This window comes from Serpula lacrymans (assembly GCF_000218685.1).
Source record: "Serpula lacrymans var. lacrymans S7.9 unplaced genomic scaffold SERLAscaffold_1, whole genome shotgun sequence".
NCBI lineage: Eukaryota > Fungi > Basidiomycota > Agaricomycetes > Boletales > Serpulaceae > Serpula > Serpula lacrymans.
The window spans coordinates 2,756,921-2,775,643 of NW_006763290.1; the positions used below are offsets into that span (position 1 = coordinate 2,756,921).

Sequence of the window (18,723 nt, forward strand, 5' to 3'; positions counted from 1 at the left end):
CCTTGCTGGTTTTGTCAATCATGGTGAACTGGCTGGCTGTAAAGTGTGTATTGATGTCCTTCAACCACTCCTCCCTCCAATTGTTATCCCTTTCTGCTGTTGCTTTTTGTAGAACCTTATAAGTTAGCCCTGCATCTCTAATATGTTCGAAAAGAGCGGTCTTTAATATGTGCACATCATGTGCAAGGGCTAACCAGTCTTGAATTTTGTCCAGGTACATCTCTGGGGTGTTTTCAAGCAGCGAATATATCCTCTTGGCTTGGTTTGCACCAAGGATATATGGGCGGCCTTGAGTGGGGTACATAGGAGGTGCTACAGAGCCAAATGCTTCTTGATTGGCCTGCCAGTGGCAAAGGGAACACTCAAAGATGCCAAAAATGTTACAGATGTTGGATGGGATGTAGTTATGCTCTATTAACCAAAGAGCGTGATCCTTGATATCCTTGCTGATCTGTCTGTAGAGCATGGTAGTCAATAGCAAAGTGTTATTGATGGGTTACATGTTTGCAGCTGCTGGGATTTCACATTGTTTCTATTTTTGGAATTCAGATTATATTACTAAGCTAGAACAGACACGAGAGAAAAAGTTGGTACAGCCAATGTTTTCCGAATCAGCTGTAATATTAAACTGAAACTGTGGTTTCTATAAATTTTATAAACCAGATTAGGGCTTAACTAATAATAACTAAATAAACCCATCTATAACCAAATTGTGGCAACGCTATAAACAATACCCTGGAGCCAACAACAGTACAAAATTCACCATTTTAAGAAAGCTATCATTTTAAATGTATAAATACCAAGAAATATACACCAAAACCATAGCATTTGGATCCTCAAAGGACAAGTCCACAATTACAGAAGTTGAGGATCTTACTACCAAATTACATTTGCTAAATGTTGGTGACCCTATCCATTCAGTGTGTTATATTTGTCTTATATGCTTTGTACTTAAAACTATATAAGTGTAGCTCCTACTTTTATCTCAACATCACTGTAGCAATGTTTTCAAACAAAATTTTCCACTGACAACCCAGGAATATTCTTACAAAACCCAGTCAAACTTACCTAATTGTCACTTCTAAAATTGTTCTAGCTATTACATTTGGGACTATAGTGTAATCTGGGAATGTATTTATATATATATAATCATCTGAGAAAGGCAATATCTTCAAATAACTAATAGAATAGCTATTCCTTTGAATTCTAGAGGACCACTCAACAATATATCTGCAGCTAAGCCAACAACTCCTTAAAATGCTAGGTCTGCCCAAACCTGACAACATCAATATTTATTTTTCAATATTGTTGACAATAAGCTACTATGGTCACTGTACAAGATAAGCTAGATAAAGATCAGAGTGCAACTACACTAGCTACAATAAAATTAAATGCAAATGCACCCAGTCCAAGAAAGAAATGACAAAAGACTAAATGACAGCCTAACTAAAAAAGACCTATATGCTACTAAAATCAGCACCCTTGATTTCATCTCCACAGATATTCTCAGTCACAATAAACTCACACTGATGTTTATATATGAATTCAAGGTAGCGAGGCCAGATGTATAAAAAACAAAATTACTGAACATAGTGGTCTATAGTATCACCATTTTGTATTAGCTTCAACTTGTAGAAGGAATTGGTTGACAACTACAATACCCAACAAAATCTCTTATCAACAACTAGAGCATAAGTCAATGCTATTATGCTTAAAAATAAAAAAAAAGGCTTCTCTACTCCCACTAAAAGTGGAGCACACTACATTTTTATAGAAGTCATATGTCAACCTCAATGTAATTCATCAGGAACTCCACTTCTTGGACAAACAATCAGAAATTTTCATCATATATGGGGATCTCCAGAAAAAAATGATTGCACCCAGTAACCAACAAATAAGTATGAGAACACAGATGCCAGCAGACCTTCTGAACTTATGGTTGGATGTTTAAAAATGCTGAGAATTGATATTGAAGGAATCAAGACTTAAGTCCCTGTTATGCCAGAAGCTGTTTATTGCCTTCTTCTGAAAGAACATTGGCAACAATTGTTACAACTTGCAAGAACTGAAACAGACAACATAGTCCCTGTAATAATACTGTAGACCATCAACAATGCCAGGACCCACATCTATACAATGTTACATTATCTTTAGTGCCACACTCAAAGGTTATCCACTATTACTACTGCCCTTATTACTGACAGGCCTTGGAATGAAATATCAAGTTCCCAAGTAATGCCTAGGTCTCATCCCATATACATTTAGGTCTCATACCACATATGCCTAGGTCTTGTCCTACATACACTAGGGCTTATCCCATATCTGATTAGGTCCTGTCCCATATGCACCTAGGTTAAAACAAATTGCATCAAAAGTTACTTATTGCTCTATTAGCTTTAAAATATGCAAATGCTTATTTTATTCTGTGTTTTGCTATGCTATACCCCTGCATAGTTCCTATTTTGGCTAGATACATATTTCCATCATTTTCCACACTCAAATCTCTCCTGTATTACTTATTATTATCCAATTCACTTCTCAATTATTTGTCCACACAATCCATATAGTCCATATAATCTGTATTTAGTCTGCACCATCTACTTTCAGTCCACCCAATCCACATAGTGCACACCTGTGGGAATTATTATGTAACCTGCAAATTAAATAGCTGGCATTTGTGGTCTTATCCCATTAGATATCTGGCACCAGGTGAAATATGATATTTGAAGGGACCATCCCTATGTGTATAGGGATGGGACCTATGATAATAGATGGGACTGTCCCATGTCAAATAGGTCTGGTCCCTAATGGCCATAGGTAGACCATGAAAAGGGGGATTTTAGCCCCAACCTTTTGGTGAGGATGATCAAGCTAAAAGCCCCAATTTTTTGGCTGCCTGAAGTGGATGACCCCTGTACACTGAGAAGCGCTACCCTTACTATAATAAGTGATTTCACTTGTGTTAATGTACTAGTGATAATGAAACAATATATTATCATAATGCACTGTATGTGACAATACCCAAAGTTTGTATACTCTGATGCACACATGTTGGTCTCAAGAAGAATACATGATATTACAATACACAATTTTTGGACCTTTAATTTTCATTCTCCTCTTCAACTTTCTTTTGTAGTTTTCACACACTATGCCATGCGGGCACTTTCCATTTTCGTTCAAACTCCATCTCTCACGCAGTGGAGCTGGTCACACGGGCTGTGTCCTCTGACATCATCAGCCACTGCTTTCATCAACTGTACAGTACATAAGTACAAATACCCTGTAGTAGTGTAAATACCCAATAGATCCAGGAGACTCCTCAGTGAGTCCTCCTGTTGTATACCCACAACTAACTCGGTCCTACTTAAGGGGTAACCACTCCCTCATCATTACTCTTTGCTTGCCTGAGTTGTGCGCCAGAGTAACAAACTCTTGGTTGTTACACATGATAACAGGTAGAGTTGGTAGTCTTAAGGATAAGAGTGAGTTGGTTGATGGTATCCAACAGGAGGACTCGCTGAGGAGTCTCCATCTATTTGCAAGGGTATGTATACCTAAAAGCATGTGGTATTGTACAGTTAAGGTAAATATTCTGTGCTGTTCCATTGTATTCTATATGATGTCACCGCTGATGTGTCATGTGATCAGCCACATCTTTCAAAAATCAAAATTTGCAAAGCAAAATAAAATAAAATAAAATAAAAGTGAAGATAAATTCTGGAAATACTGCCATAACATTGTACAACGTGAGATGCCAGGTCCAGGTCTTCCCCGGAGGGCCAAGGTATTAAATGTATTACCACCAAAGGGGGCTTCCATCCTCCACTGTTATGTCAGACCAGACTAGCAATTGTGAAGTATCACCATCAATGAGTACAACTTTTCACTAGGAATTACTCACAGTCAGAAATGACAATATTTAGGCTGATAGAAAATGATTGTCACCAAATATATCTTTCTAAATACTGGAATAATCCTTTCAATTCTTAGAATATTTACACTGAATATATTGTTTTGAATCTTTTTTTTTTTTTTGATTGTGGGACTGTTCAGATGGAATGAAAACAATTGAAAATGAAAGCTATTGATTTATTGGGAAGTACCAAAAACAAATGAAAGTAAAACACGGTGAATTACAGCAATTTACTTAAAACCAAAATACAATGATATATGCTAAACCAGAATAATTACGTCATTGCATTGAGTTTCTAGAATCAAAATAGTATAAGGGCCTGTTCAGCAGCCTTCATTTCAAAACAAAAGCCATTTGCAAAACACGCTTACTTTTAGTGAGCTGAGAGGCAAACTAAATTTCTCGTGCTATGTCATATCATGTTACTCAAATTTCAGGATTGTAAATTAAGTAAGTTTAAATCTTATCCATGATCAATACTATGAAATGGCATGACTTTGCCCATGACAATCGGCTCAATAATGCAGATCAACAGTTTGATTTTTTGTCATCCTTGCCATAAGAATTTATTCTATCTTTATAAAGCATCATTTTTTTTAGTTCTGCTTCCAGAAATCTATCTATTTATTGAGTCCAGCTTTTCTCACAAAAAACAAAACCTAAGTAGTTCATATTGAGCAAGAAGATAGCAATTTTCTGGTTTGTCACCAAGTGTAACACTTTTCATCACATAAATCACATGGTGGCATCAAAGGCCTATCTTATCTTATCAGTTCTTAGTGGTGTGACAAGCTCTTTTCAAAATGAACTGTGTCACCAAACACGTCAGCTTGTTCCAAAACAGCACTATTTGCAAAATACAATGAGACTTTTTTGGCAGGCAACATAAATGAAGTATTGCGGTACTCACCATAATAGCAACATCAGAAGCATATTTCTAAAACAAGGGTTAGAAAATATAAAGACAAGATGAGAAACAATCTTACCCACTGAAAATCCTTTGGGAGGTCCTTATAGAAAAAAGCCAATGTTGTGTCTAGTGGGATAATCTTGAACCTCTTTCTAGTCCACAAGTTCCTGAAAAAGAGTTGGTTAAATGTATATATAGGGCCTTGCTGTAAAAGGCTCATGGTGGTGGTACTGGGATGGTGGTGGTATAAGGACAAGAAAATGTAGTGTGTTGTGCTGGGACGGAAACATTTCTGGGAACTGGCCACTTTTTTCCAATGATGAGTGTTCATGTACTGGAGAATGAGCTCTCTGCAAAGGTTAATATGAGATTAAGTAAGACATCAATAATCTTACCTTGAAGCATACATATATGTTCCCTTGTTGTAATATCAGCCTTATATCATGTGATCACTGCATAGGGAACCTTAATCAAAGGCATTCAATACCCTGACTGATGCTCCTCATTGTGTGTGCAGACCCTTGTATAGCATTTGTGCCCCAAATCATTTGTTTTTTCTTCACAAGCAACAGCCTGTGTCCAGAACTATTATTGTAGGAATAACCACAAAGGCAGATGATAGACTTATGACATATTATACAACTCCACATCATAATGATCTCTCAACTTCATCATAATTTCCAGGTTTTTGTAGCCTTCAGCAAAAAACTGCTTGACAAAAAGATGAATGATGTTTTTGGGTGCTAATGAGACTGTAATGGACCAAATGATGAAGATGAGCAGTTACATGCTGGTAAGCACACACCGTGTCTGCCTTCCAAATTTGAACAAGTGGAAACTCTGCTATAAAAGATTTAGGAGTGATACTAGAATAAATTTATAGTAAATTTAAAAGAAACACTGTAGTGAACTGGTTTGTCCTTGGTAAAACAATGGTGGTGCACGTATCACATAGTGGGCGGCAGTTGCCATACAAAATATGTATAATAATGCACAGTGAGGCACTCGGCTAAAATTGTGTACCTGCAACATGATTTTCACAGACACATACATAGGGGATGCTTAGGGATTGGGTTTGGAAAAAGAAACCAGTGCACCAGCTCTGATAGTGGTGGGCCATTATTGAATAAGAAATAATCAGTATAAATGGAGCACAAAAAGTAAGAGAAAACTCACCATAATGGCCAATTTCACACCCACCAGTAATCTTGCCATCAACCAGACTTGTGATTATTGCAAGACTGTATATGACTGCTCTATCAGTTTTTTCTACTTTAAGGGTGTGAATAGGACTGCCTGCAACTGTTGCCTGTTTTGCACTGAGCACTATCAGAAAAAGACAGGCCACATTAATGATGAGCCTGAGGATGGTTCAAGGCCTATCTTTGATTTAGGAATAGCTATTATTCAGGAAAAAGACTTTGGCTATATAGCAGAGGCAATACTATTTATGCTATTATAGCTCTAATAGTACTATATAGCAGAGGTATTACTATAGATGCTACTATAGCTCTTATAGTACTATGGCATCAGAAAAAACACTTTGGCAATATAGCAGAGGCAACACTATTTATACTATCATAGCTCTAATAGAACTATATAGCAAAAGTGATACTATTTGTGCTATTATAGCTCTGATAGTGCTATATAGTAGTGGCATTACTATAAATGCTATTATAGCTTTCATAGTACTATAAGTTTGAGCACACATAGCACCAGTATAACGTTATATAGTTAGCCAAGGCATTATAATGGCTCTTATAGCTATAATGGCCTATATAGCTGTTGAGGCTATAGTGCATATTTATAGCAATGCTTTATCCAAGTATAAGTTGTGACAATGTGTAAAAAAAAATGACAAGTCCATGGAAGGTCAATATATTATATATGTATAGTATATTTTGTAAGCCTTTATGGTGTGGTGGATAAATGTGTGGTATATGGCTGTAGATTGATTGGTTAACAAAAAAGCGGACCAACAGGTTGAGAGTTCAAACCTTGTGTGTGTAATTATTTTTTTTAAATCAACCACATACTCTCTTATAGCTCATATAGTCAGCCATATGCTATAAGTGCTACAAGTGCTATAAGAGACTATAGCCAACTATAAGAGTACTTTAAGAGCATATTGTTCCTAAATAGATGTTGGGGTTTCTTTTGCAGCTATAATCACTATGACAACTATATTGAGTCTATATAGCCAAAGTGTTTTTCCTGATGTTGGTGAGTGGATAATCTCATCAATCACAATCACAATCTTGCTAGTATGACTTAATCATCAAGACTTTACCATCTCTTCTGGACTGAAGATGGCAACATTGGCTGCACAATGTAGTAGTGAGTCTCTCTTTTCACCTTCATTTTGGCTCTAATATATTCTTTCCATCAGATCCTTCATTGCCTAAGCAACACATTAGTCCAGTCACACAAGCAGAACTAGCTCAACCACCACTGCATTATATAGTTAACTTGACAAGCTTTGTGAACCAGAACAACACAGTTGGCTACACACCAAGTCTAGGGATGGTAAGTTTCAGTTCGGATAAATGGTTCAGAACCAAACCTTGGTTTGGTCCATGATTCAAGCATTTTGCTGTTGCCCAAACTGGGTTCAAACAGGTTTGAACCAACAAACCTGGGCACCACCACTCACTCAAGTCAAAACCTGAATCTCTTTGACCAGAATACATTTTCTAATTTAATCATGCAAAGCTCAGAATATCAAATCTGATACCTAGGGATACATTTACATTAGAGTTCATCAGGAACAGATATATAATGTTCTGGCAGACCTGGATTTGACTGTTTTTCAACTGTACTATTGTTGGACACTGGATGCAACCAGTAAAATATATGCACTTGGGCCTCCAGAGGCTCAATAATTGCTGTACAGGTACTGTAGCTAGAAAATTGTCAGATGTAGAGTATAGAGAATATAACTGTGAAAGAATTTAGTGAATAGCTTATCTGTAGCAACAACTACAGACCTGAGACTACATCCTTGAACTCTAGTAGTGTGAGTTTTGAGAGAAAGATGGCCAGATTTGACCAGATCTTGTGCTGGGAATATTGCATTTTCTCTCTAGGAAACATCATTAGGTAGGCCTCTACAATGCCAGATACTTACTGAACTGATTAAGGCCTCAAAGTGTCTGGAGAAATGAGAACAATGATGAAGTTGTGACTAGGCGACTGAAACAAGATAATCACTCATGGCCCGCTAGCTCTGCTTTGGTACATACCGCACATACCAGTGTCAAAACTTGGTATGACCTGGCAGAATTCCACCAGCACTACAAGCAATGCCCAAATCCCACACTGTGACATACACAGACCAAAGCACAGGATAGAAACCAGTGGGAGAAGTGTATGCTACAGTGATGGTTCCGTGAAAAAAAACCAGCAGTGTTGAAGGATAGACTAGGCCCTTTGCAGCATTTCATTTTCATGAACGGGCTGTTCCATTGTAGTATACACCAATGGCACGTTGAGCATTGCAATATGCAATAGAGAAGTAATTGGCCATTTGATGCCATACTGGCATTGAACAGGAAATGTGGTGTATTTTTCTAAAATAGCGGGATTGTCGTGCTTGCTTGTAGGGGATGAATATGTCAACTTTTCTTAGTTTATCACCAAACAATTGCACCCATGGATGCTATGATTAAAATGTTGATAAACACTATATAATCTACTATATATGTTAGTCTCTGCACCCCTGGTTCACTGTGCTACACTTCTGCCACTGGTTTCCATCCTGTGCTTTGGTCCACGCGTGTCACAGCGTGGGATTTTGGGCATTGCTCATAGTGTGGTAAGCTCCGCCTGATTTTGTCTGTGAGTGCTGTTGTGACCCAGTGTGACCAGAGATTGCAGGACCATTTCAAAGTGTGTACTTTTTGGTTTCATTCCGCTACTCTCATGATTCAAGTTCTTGCTTATTTTTCTACATAGGCAGCTAGAAAACTAAAAATTATATCTACTGGTCAAGTTCCCACAGTCTGAAGCTCAACAACTGGTGAGCTATTCTACCTCTCCCCAGATCAATTGCACCTATTGTCTAACAATAGTAACCAAATGACCACCATAATTTTTTGACTATATTCCTGGTCCCACAGCATCAGGAAAAAGCCTTTTTCTATATAACAGAGGGGTTTATACATATGTGCAAATAAGGACTATTATAGCGCTATAAGAGCAACTATAGTATGATCATAGTGACTATAGTGTATATCTGAGTGACCAGGTTTGATCCATTGCATTCCTTGTCACAACTTGTTTAGAACTGACTTCCAATTTGTACTTGTTTGTTTTTTCTTTGGGTGGCTTGATTGTGTCTGAGTACTGGGTGTAATCAGGTTGTGTTGTTGACATATTGTTTGCAAATCTGAATAAGATGTTGAAGGGGGAATTACAACAGTTTGTTTGAGACAGTGATCTTTTCATTGACACTTAACGGTGAAGAATGTCCTGCACTTTCTTTGTGTCCAATTGGATGGACACTACAGTTATTTACCGGCACTTGAACCACCACCAACACTTGAACCAAACACAAATTACACATGAATTCCAGTCACAACAAGTAAAACAACAGTTTAGGCAAGGAAATACAATACAATGCTATGCTTGGCCATAAGATAGAACTCACTCGAGGCCACCATTAAACTAATGATTAGTATTTTACCCTTGAAATCACGAAGTTTAATAGCTACTACAGGAAATACAAATACTGTAGCCATTCTAACCAATGGAATATTTACATTTGCTTCTTGGCTTCGTGGTCCCAATACCTGATTGGAAGATCAGTGACTCCTCATCTTGCCACTACAGTGCCGATGAAGAAAGTCAATAAGGGTGTCAAGTTGTTTATCAGTAAACGAGATATACCTATTATGGAATAGTCAGTATTAGGGACTTGAATATTACGGCAAATAAAATGCTCACTGTGTTTACAATGCACTCAAGTTATGGCTGGCCGTGCAAAATCCAAGTGCAAGAAGCAACGTACTGCATTTTTTGATAAAGAAGAAGGTCTCGCATATGCAATAAAACTGTGGAATGATGACAAAGAGAAGCCAGAGGAAGATCAGAGGAGTCTGCAAGCAATTTGTCGTGAGGCAGAAGAAGAGATGAACAAGAGGAAGAAGAAGCATATTACCATTGACAGGGTTACTCTTATGAGACAACTTGGAGGTGGGAGAAGCTGTCAACAAGCAAATGAAGAAAATCATTCCTGGCTTACATCTGAAGAGGAGGAGAGCATCATGAACTAATGCCTTGACCTTGCAGCAAGAGGCTTCCCACTTGATCACAAAAGGCTCAAGTTTCATGTTGACACCCTCCTACAAGCACGACTTGGCAATTCTTTCCCAGAGACAGGGGTCGGAATGAATTGGACTGGGCATTTTCTTAATCAACACTCAGAGCGCTTGGGCACATATTGGAGTTCTCCACTTGATTCTGCTCGTGGGCGGGCAGTCAACAAGCACACACACAAAGCATGGTGCAACTTACTTGAGAGCACCATCAAGGATAATAATATTGTCGAGGACTGCATCTGGGCAGCAGACGAGACTGGCTTCCAGCCTGGGAATGGACGCAAACAGCGTGTCATTGGTCCTGCACAAAGGAAGATGCAACATCAGCAGCGGGATGGAAATTGCAAGAATATCACTGTGATGGTGACCATCTGCGCTGATGGTGGATCAATTGCGCCAACTATTATCTATAAGGGGAAGTCATTTTTGATGAATTGGCATCAAGACAATACTCTGAAAGCCTTGTGAGTTTGCTTTGCTGGGCCTCTGACTAGAATACTAAGGACTCACATAATTATAGAGTTGCTCATTCGCCCAAAGGGTGGCCTGATGGTGCAATTGGACGACTTTGGATTGAAGACTTTAACAACAAAACCCGCGAGAAAGTGCACGGACGAGCTTGTCTTCTCCTTGTTGATGGCCATAACTCCCATTACACAAAGGAGTTCCTAGATTACGCCAGGGAACATATTATTCATGTTTTATGCTATCCCGCACATGCCACTCACATCTATCAAGGCCTTGACATTGTTGTCTTCAGTCCATTGAAGAATTATTGGACGGAGGCACGTGACAGCTTTGAGAGTTCTACACATCAAAAAATAACTAAAAACAACTTCATTATAATCTATGAAAGAGCTCATCTCAAAGCACTCACCCCTGAAACCATTTTTTCTGCATTCAGAGCAACTGGGGTCTGGCCACTTGACCGAAACATCATTACCGAAGAGATGATTGCCCCAAGCTTGGAGACATCATCTCAAGGTCAGCTGCCACTTCCACAGCCGAGCCCTGTTTGTGTCATCACGTCTCTTATGTGTCAGTATTGAAACGAGGCCGAAGATATTCAATGCACCCCATTTCCATCAACTCCCATGCCAGGACTGTCACAAACTCCCCATACGAGTCAACCTACCAGCCAGGACAGCAACAACAATCCATTCATCAACTTGGGTTGCGGAAACACCTCAATACAGCAGCATCGACCACTTTGGCACACAGTGGCAAAAGACGCTGTCAAATCACTTGCATCTACATCAGCTTCGTTTCTTGTTGCGGATACCCCAGTCACCTCATCTCATCACCTCCCACCATTCACACCATCCCAAATCTCCCCAACATGGTGCAAATGCACACACCCTCTGCTAGATGAAGAACCAGCAAACAAAAAAGAGAAAGCTTACCAAACGGCATTACACAAATCCTATAAGTGAGAGCTTGCATCAAAAAATGCACTTGTTGGAATGCAGTCAACTGTTGTTTTGCGGTCGATGTTTTGTGATCGTCTGTCAGGTCAGCTGGCAGCGCAGGAGGAAAAACAGAAGAGAAGAAAGAAGGGTGAGCTAAACAGTGATGGACTGCCGAGATTACTCACAGGTGATGAATTTTATAACCGTGTGGTTGAGCATCAAACCGCTTTGGATGCAGCAAAAGCGGCACAAGAAGATCGTTGTAAACAAAAAGAGGAGCAATCTGGGGTGTTGTTGGAAATTGTTGTGTGGCTGATAGAAAAAAAATAACACAGACAGGATTTGAACTCTCAACCTGCTAGTCAGCTTTTGGGTGACTGAGCAACCCATCACCACACATCATATTTATCCACTACATCATGAGAGCTTATAAAATATATCATACAGGTGTTATATATTGACCTTTCATGGACTTAGATTATTTTTTTACTCATTGTCACTACTTATATTTGGATAAATCATTATTCTTATTTTATAAATATCAAAGATACAAAGATACAAACTACTATCTCACTAATACAGGCTATATAATTAATTAATACTGTATGATTTATTAGCCCTTTTAAGCACCTTGAACTATATTATAACTATAACCTTCACAGCTATAGGAGCTATGTAGGCTGCTATAGGCTATAAGAGCACTTATAGTACCTTGCCTATAATAATATACTTGACTCCAAACACTTTCGGCCTCTTTCTATTATTGAAGAAATTTATTAGATTAATCCAGAGTTTGAGCAAATTATAGATACTTCTCCCCTTGGTTAAGATTTTGCCTACTACTATGCTATAAGAGCTATAAGAGCTATGATTGCACTGATAGTACTATAGTTTCTATGAATGCTTTTATATATATAGGTGGTGGCTATATAGCGCTATATAGCAAAAGGGTTTTTCCTGATGGAGGGCTATGCTATCAGTATATTTGTTTGGCAATCATACATTCACTGGAATTCAGTCTAATTCTAATATTACAGCATTTTTGGAAAACCTTGTCTGCGCCATTTTTTTCCCGCCGCACCCTAAAAATATTATATAATCAGCTGAGTTACCAAAAAAGGACAGGCAATAGGAATCCTGGATGTCATCGATAACAATCTTTGTACTTACCATCATGGTGTATCATGCTATCAGCAAAGACATCAAAGAGCAAGCCCTCTGGCTCATTGAACATCAGTATATACCCTCTGATGTCTGCAAGGTCTTCAACGTATCCGAACAAAGCCTCTCTCGCTGGAAAGCAAACCAAGCTCAGCTTGGCTCAGTCTGCCCTCCTCCCAACCTTCTTCGTGGTCGACCACATATCCTCACTATTGATGGGAATCCAGGATTCCTATTGCCTGTCCTTTTTTGGTACTTCAGCTGATTATATAATATTTCTAGGGTGCAGCGAAAAACAAAATGGTGCAGACAAGGTATTCCGAAAACACTGTAATTCTGTCACACCTGTGATTCCCATGCAAGTCTGCTAATTAGCCTTGCTACCTCCGGCTGATTGCACGGCTAGTTAGCCTCCCGAATTGTCTTTGCAGGCCTCCTTCAATATCTCTTGGATAAATCTGAGATTTTGGAGGTTTGTGAGCTATTCTCACGGTGGGGATTCGGCAGCCGCGCTCAAAAGGACCAACAACCTGGAATGCCACGTGTCCGAGTCTAGAGTCATCGCTGTATACGTCAATGCCGCCTGACATCGCAGGAATGAATGTCATGCACGTTACGCAACACTGTGATGTTCAAAAGATTCGAGCTCGTTGTCTGACACAGTGAGCTCCAGAACGCCCTTCTTAGCATAGAATTTATATTGTTCTTGTACACTTTGCACCTTTTCTCAATGAACATGGAGACAAAGACCAACTTTGAGTGATTGGAGAGAATATAGTGACATGTTCCTTGAGCCAGTGAGTATTGTACTTTCTACTCATCCTACTCGTCTCCAGAGCTCTCAAGAATCCCTCGGCTCATTGCACTTTGACCCTGCACCCCTGCACGGCCTCTTTGTGCTGGGGCAGCTCCTCTTCCACCCTGTAAGGCACCTCCTTGCTTGCGCTTGGTACCAGTGTCTAAGCACTGTTCTCATGGTTTCCTGACAATTTCTCCAGCCTCTTGACGTCTCTCTAGGTCAAGTTTATGGGCCATTTGTTGGAGTCTTGTGAGCTTCTCCCAATGGCACTCGCCAGTCCTTAGGGAGTTGCAAAGGGTTCATATATCACCAACAGTTCCTATGAAGGATGAATTGACAAATTTCAGGCCAGTGGGCCAATTGACCAACCGGACCTTGTGGGTTTGCACAACGGTGGTCTCGTAGTTTACATAGTTCATGGAAACTGCTCCATTGTTGAGTAAGCACTCTATGAAGTCTGCAGTTGGCTTTGTTGAATATAAAGCTTTGAAACTTATTGAGGCCAGTCTGAATCAACTCCACACATTGGCTGCGTAGAACAACAAGTGTATCACATTCCGACGTGTCTACAATACATTGTCAGTTAGCTTGCCAGTGGAGTGGGAAAGGACTTACTCTGTTTACGGGTGCATGCCCACAATGCAAACAACCTTGAAACCTTGCCGGGATCAATTTTTAACACATCTTGAATAACATTCAGTGAATTATCACTGCTATACCATGTAGGGGCATACCTCCTTAATCATGCTATCAGCTGTGCACATAATGTCTCTAGCTGCTGTGGCATTGCTCGATTGCATGCTCGTGGCCTTGTGTATGCAATTGTCGGCCACTCTTTGGAGGAGCTCCTCTTTTTGTTCTTCTGACAGATCTTGTTTGTCCTTCGTGGCCATGTTCTGTAGCTCAATAAGGTCCTCCCTTTCTCCCGGACTCAGACCTAAATATAAGAACCAGTTAAACATGTTTATAACCACAGGCAAAGTGTAAAGTATGTACTTGGATTTATTTCTAATGCCTTGGCATGTAATATAGCATTGTGAAGCTGTGGTTTTCACACCTTCGTGTAGTGAGTGTACACAATTACCATATTCTTAACCTTTTCCACCTTTACATCATGATTTTTGGCGATGTCTGTAAATTTATTATTTTGCTCTTTTACAGATGTAATAATGTCTTCATCGAGCTTCTTGAGCATGTTGTTTTTTACTTCTCTCGCAATACTTCTCGAGGCCTTTGCAGCATCAGTAAGTGATTGCAAAGGAGGGAAAACAGGTAATGTCCTTCCAGTGGGATTGTGTGAGGCCCACGTTGCACTATTGGCCTGTGCCAATTGCCCCTCTGTAGGACAAACACTGCCAGAAGGAAGTGTTGCTCTGTTACTGAGAGGGATAGATGCACCCGATGCTCCGCTGAATATATTGAAAGCCTCTTTTGGTGCACCTTGTAATAAATCAGTTGGAGGTGATGTGCCAGATGGATCAGGTGGGGATAATGTGTCAGATGGATTGACTGACACATCTGGTTCGACTGTGGCTGACTGGTTAGATGTGCTGTTTGCCGGGTGTTTGGGAGTGGAGAGGTTGCTGGCGGGTGTTCATGCATGCTCCAAGGGCTGCTAGGCACCTTGTCTGGCCTGTGATCTACAGGGAACTGGGGCTCTGAGGAAAGTGGGTTGAACCAAAAGGAGTATGATGTATCCCGCATCATAGGTGATGTTGTGGATGAGCTTGTCTCCCTCAGCCAAGAGGCTAACAATGGGTCCAAGGTTTGACTCCAAAATGTTGTGTCGTCTAAGTCTGTATCCGGTACATAACTTGTACGATCCTCCAGCTCGTTCCTCCGAAAACCATTATTTCCGGATGTTGTCAGTGCAGGGGGGACTTCCAGAGGATTGTTTAAGAAGTTCCAAAGTCTCTCCTTCTTGCCTTCATCCTGCGCCATTCCCTAAAACATCTCATTCAGAGGAGGGAAACTGAACTTGGACATGGATGTGTGGAGGCTGCTTCTTTGAAGTGACAATTGTGTCTTGGGGGGTCTCTGATTAGGGGGGGGAGGGGAGGAGGAGCCGACCTCTTCTGTATTACACTTTACTTGTACACATGCCAATTAAATAAGAATATGCTGGTGTTTTGGCCAAAATGGCCTAGTAGGACCACCAAATATTAAACCTGCATCAACATTAAATGAATTTTGGGGCAAAAAATATGATAGCTAAATATAATAATTGCAAAAGATCATCACAATATCACAGTGGCGAATACTGGTGTCATGTGCAAGTGAGCCAAAGTCTCTGATAAATGATAACAGTCGGCTTAGTGTCATTAAGAAGTTATAACACCAAGTGACGAGTACTTACCTTTGGTGAGCGTGGAAGGTTTGGTGTGATGATAGCGCATCGGCTCCTCTTTGCAGTGAGTTAATATGATTACTGAATTGGGGAGAAAATATAGCACATACAACAATAGATAAACACTTGATCCATCATTGAACAACGCAAGAATGAATGTAAGTAGTGAGAATAGTGGAGAAAGGTGTTACGATAACACATTTTCGGACCTTTAATTTTCATTCTCCTCTTTACCTTTTACTATAGCTTTCACACTCTGTGCCATGCAGCACTTTCCCTTTTGTTCAAACCCCACTTTCTCGCGCTGCGCTGCCTTTCTTTCTATTTTTGATACAAGTCTCTCACGCAGTGGAGCTGGTCACACGGGCTGCGCCCTCTGACATCATCAGCCACTGCCTTCATCAAGTGTATAGTACATATGTACAAACAAACCTGTAGTAGTATATATACCCAAATAGATCCAGGAGACTTCTCAGCGAGTCCTCTCGTTGTATCCTCACAACTAACTTGTTGAAGTCTAAGGGGTAACTACTCCCTCATCATTATCTCTATAGTTTGTTCTAGTTGTGCGCCAGAGTAACTAACTCTTGGTTGTTACAAAAAGCATTAATCAGCTCGAAACACGAACATGTTTACAATGCACCATGTCACCATGTAGGACTGTAATATGTTTACTCCAAGGGTGTGCTTGATTTCTCAATTGCCCCTATGGTTGCATTGCCAAAGGATAGGTGTGTCAGGATTGCATACAATGCGCGCCCACCACAGCTCAGATTCAGCGCTTGGGTGTGATTTCAGTGTATGCCCCTAAACTGATACTAACACCAGCAATGGACTTACCGGTCATTGCAGAAAACACCAGCCACCCGACTGTCACAAACACTCGTGCCTTGGGATTTGGGGAACTGCTACTGGAATGGTGAATGAACTGGGCAAAGAACAATGATGGAAATCCAAGCACTCACAGCCAATGTACATACAATGCCGTCACATGCCTTAAAGATAGTTGCCTTTTTTGTACAACACTTTCTGCAAGCCTGCCGACTTGGACAGGAGAACCCCTACAAAATGACTAGGAAATTTGCTATATGACTGATTCTCTAGGATTTTTTTGCTCCGCACACCAGAGTATAATATTCAAAAATATATACTTTGTCTTTCCAGCATTACAGGTCTCTCTCACCTGATATATCTGGCAAGATAGTACCATGCACATACTTGGACACTTTGATTTTGAAGAACTTGACCTCAAATGAAACCTTCAGCATCAAATCATACGCTGTTAGAAACCAATCTTGTACTTCCTCTGGTGATGCTGTGTAGTAAAACTGTGAGTCATGTGAGCCTTGAAGTCTTGTAGGATTGTCCGCCCTTCCTTTGCATGCATGTTGCACTGCTCAAAAAAATATTCAATGCTACTCATATTCTCCTTTTGTGCTTGACCCAGGCCCTCTTCAAAACGGCTCAACCAAGTGTTTTTGGGTTCCCAGCCAACCTCCCATTCAACTATCCTCTTCCAAAGCTGGTTCAATATTTGGGAGGCTGAAGGTTGGAAGGCAGAGGGACCTCTACAGTGAGTGGTGGTTTCCTTTTTCTCTCCCTTTTTCATGGCTCCAGCACAAGTGGTGCTTGCCTCAGATTCTGTTTCTTTCTTTCTGTACAACATTAGATAGATCAGAGTGTGTACACCACTGTAGAAAGACACAAATTCACTTTGCACAGTTCCTATTCCAACAAAGGGTACAATAATGAAGTGTAAAGTCAAGAGTCAAAGGAAAATATACATACTTAGCTGATCTGAGTCTGGCTTTATCATTTTGAATAGCACGTACACTAAAGTATAAAATATGTTAATAATAGAATCAAAGAGAATCACAGAGAAAATTAAATGATCTCACCCCGGTTTGTCTAGCCAGTATTGTGAAGCTAGAGATTGCTTGAATTTCTTGCACCTTATAGCCATGATATAGTGATCACGTTCACTATAGTTCACTATGATATGCTTGATTTCCAGTGAATATGCGGTGAGTATCTTAACCACATATTCAGAAACACATATATCTATGGAATGTCAAGACTTACTGTTCCTAGCAAGTTTTGTGCGAAAGAATGGGTTGGTTTGGAGAGGTTGCAGCTTGAAACATGCTTGAATGACTTGGACTGCGAGTGATGCTGAATGAATGTGGCACATGCAGAATTTTTGGTTTACAACAAAGATTAATATAAACTCCAGTTATTTGAGCAAAGATTTGGGATCAAGTAGGATATTGTCAGCTCATCCATATCTCATGTTCTCTCATGCTCTTGAGAACTTTATTGTACCACAAATGTATCACAAATAAATCAAACAAAATCATGAATTCAAAGACTGCCTGAAAATGTATATGTATCACTACTACATAGTTGTTGTCCAGCCCTCTAGATATTGACTTGGTTAAATTCTTTGGCCAAGATATCCACCTGTTCCCAATATATATCACTTGACCTCCTTGACTGTCCATCACTTGATGCTAGAGATGGAGGTGATGGTAAGTCTTTGTGCCTAGGAGCTGACAAAGAAATTGGTGGTGAGCGCTCTGGCGTTGAGGCTCGGATAATGTGTAACTCCCCCAAATGATAACTACCAGTGTATATTCATAAAGCCTCTTTGAAGCTCTGGTATTTGTAGTGTTCCGCTACATTGACTCGATCTGTACGTAGTGACACATCTCTTCTGGGTGTGGATGTATCAATGGAGAAATAGCCTAAAGGGAAAAAATTGTGTGTAGAACAAACCAACTTCCCGCCCTACAATGATCATAAAATATCCTTCAGGTACCGTACCAGGTTTAGGAGGGCTGATGCTGCTGGGATGATGGATAGATGG

The 18,723-nt window shown here is 40.0% G+C and overlaps 2 protein-coding genes across 2 annotated transcripts; one reads left to right on the forward strand and one right to left on the reverse strand.

Annotated features, from left to right (window-relative positions):
• Window positions 1-9,790: 9,790 nt before the first annotated feature.
• On the forward strand, window positions 9,791-11,190 carry SERLADRAFT_432170 (uncharacterized protein; the record flags this gene model as incomplete). The annotated part of the gene is made up of 3 exons (XM_007312419.1): window positions 9,791-10,016; window positions 10,113-10,605; window positions 10,662-11,190. 3 exons carry the CDS (start codon window positions 9,791-9,793, stop codon window positions 11,188-11,190), a joined length of 1,248 nt encoding a protein of 415 aa, XP_007312481.1.
• Window positions 11,191-13,809: 2,619 nt separating this feature from the next.
• SERLADRAFT_404700 (uncharacterized protein) lies at window positions 13,810-18,048 on the reverse strand (the record flags this gene model as incomplete). Its single annotated transcript, XM_007312420.1, has 15 exons — window positions 13,810-13,934; window positions 14,126-14,168; window positions 14,245-14,447; window positions 14,507-14,525; window positions 14,568-14,950; window positions 15,025-15,454; window positions 15,610-15,653; window positions 15,867-15,938; window positions 16,698-16,768; window positions 16,838-16,918; window positions 17,076-17,232; window positions 17,277-17,512; window positions 17,646-17,690; window positions 17,756-17,918; window positions 17,940-18,048. 15 exons carry the CDS (start codon window positions 18,046-18,048, stop codon window positions 13,810-13,812), a joined length of 2,181 nt encoding a protein of 726 aa, XP_007312482.1.
• Window positions 18,049-18,723: the final 675 nt, after the last annotated feature.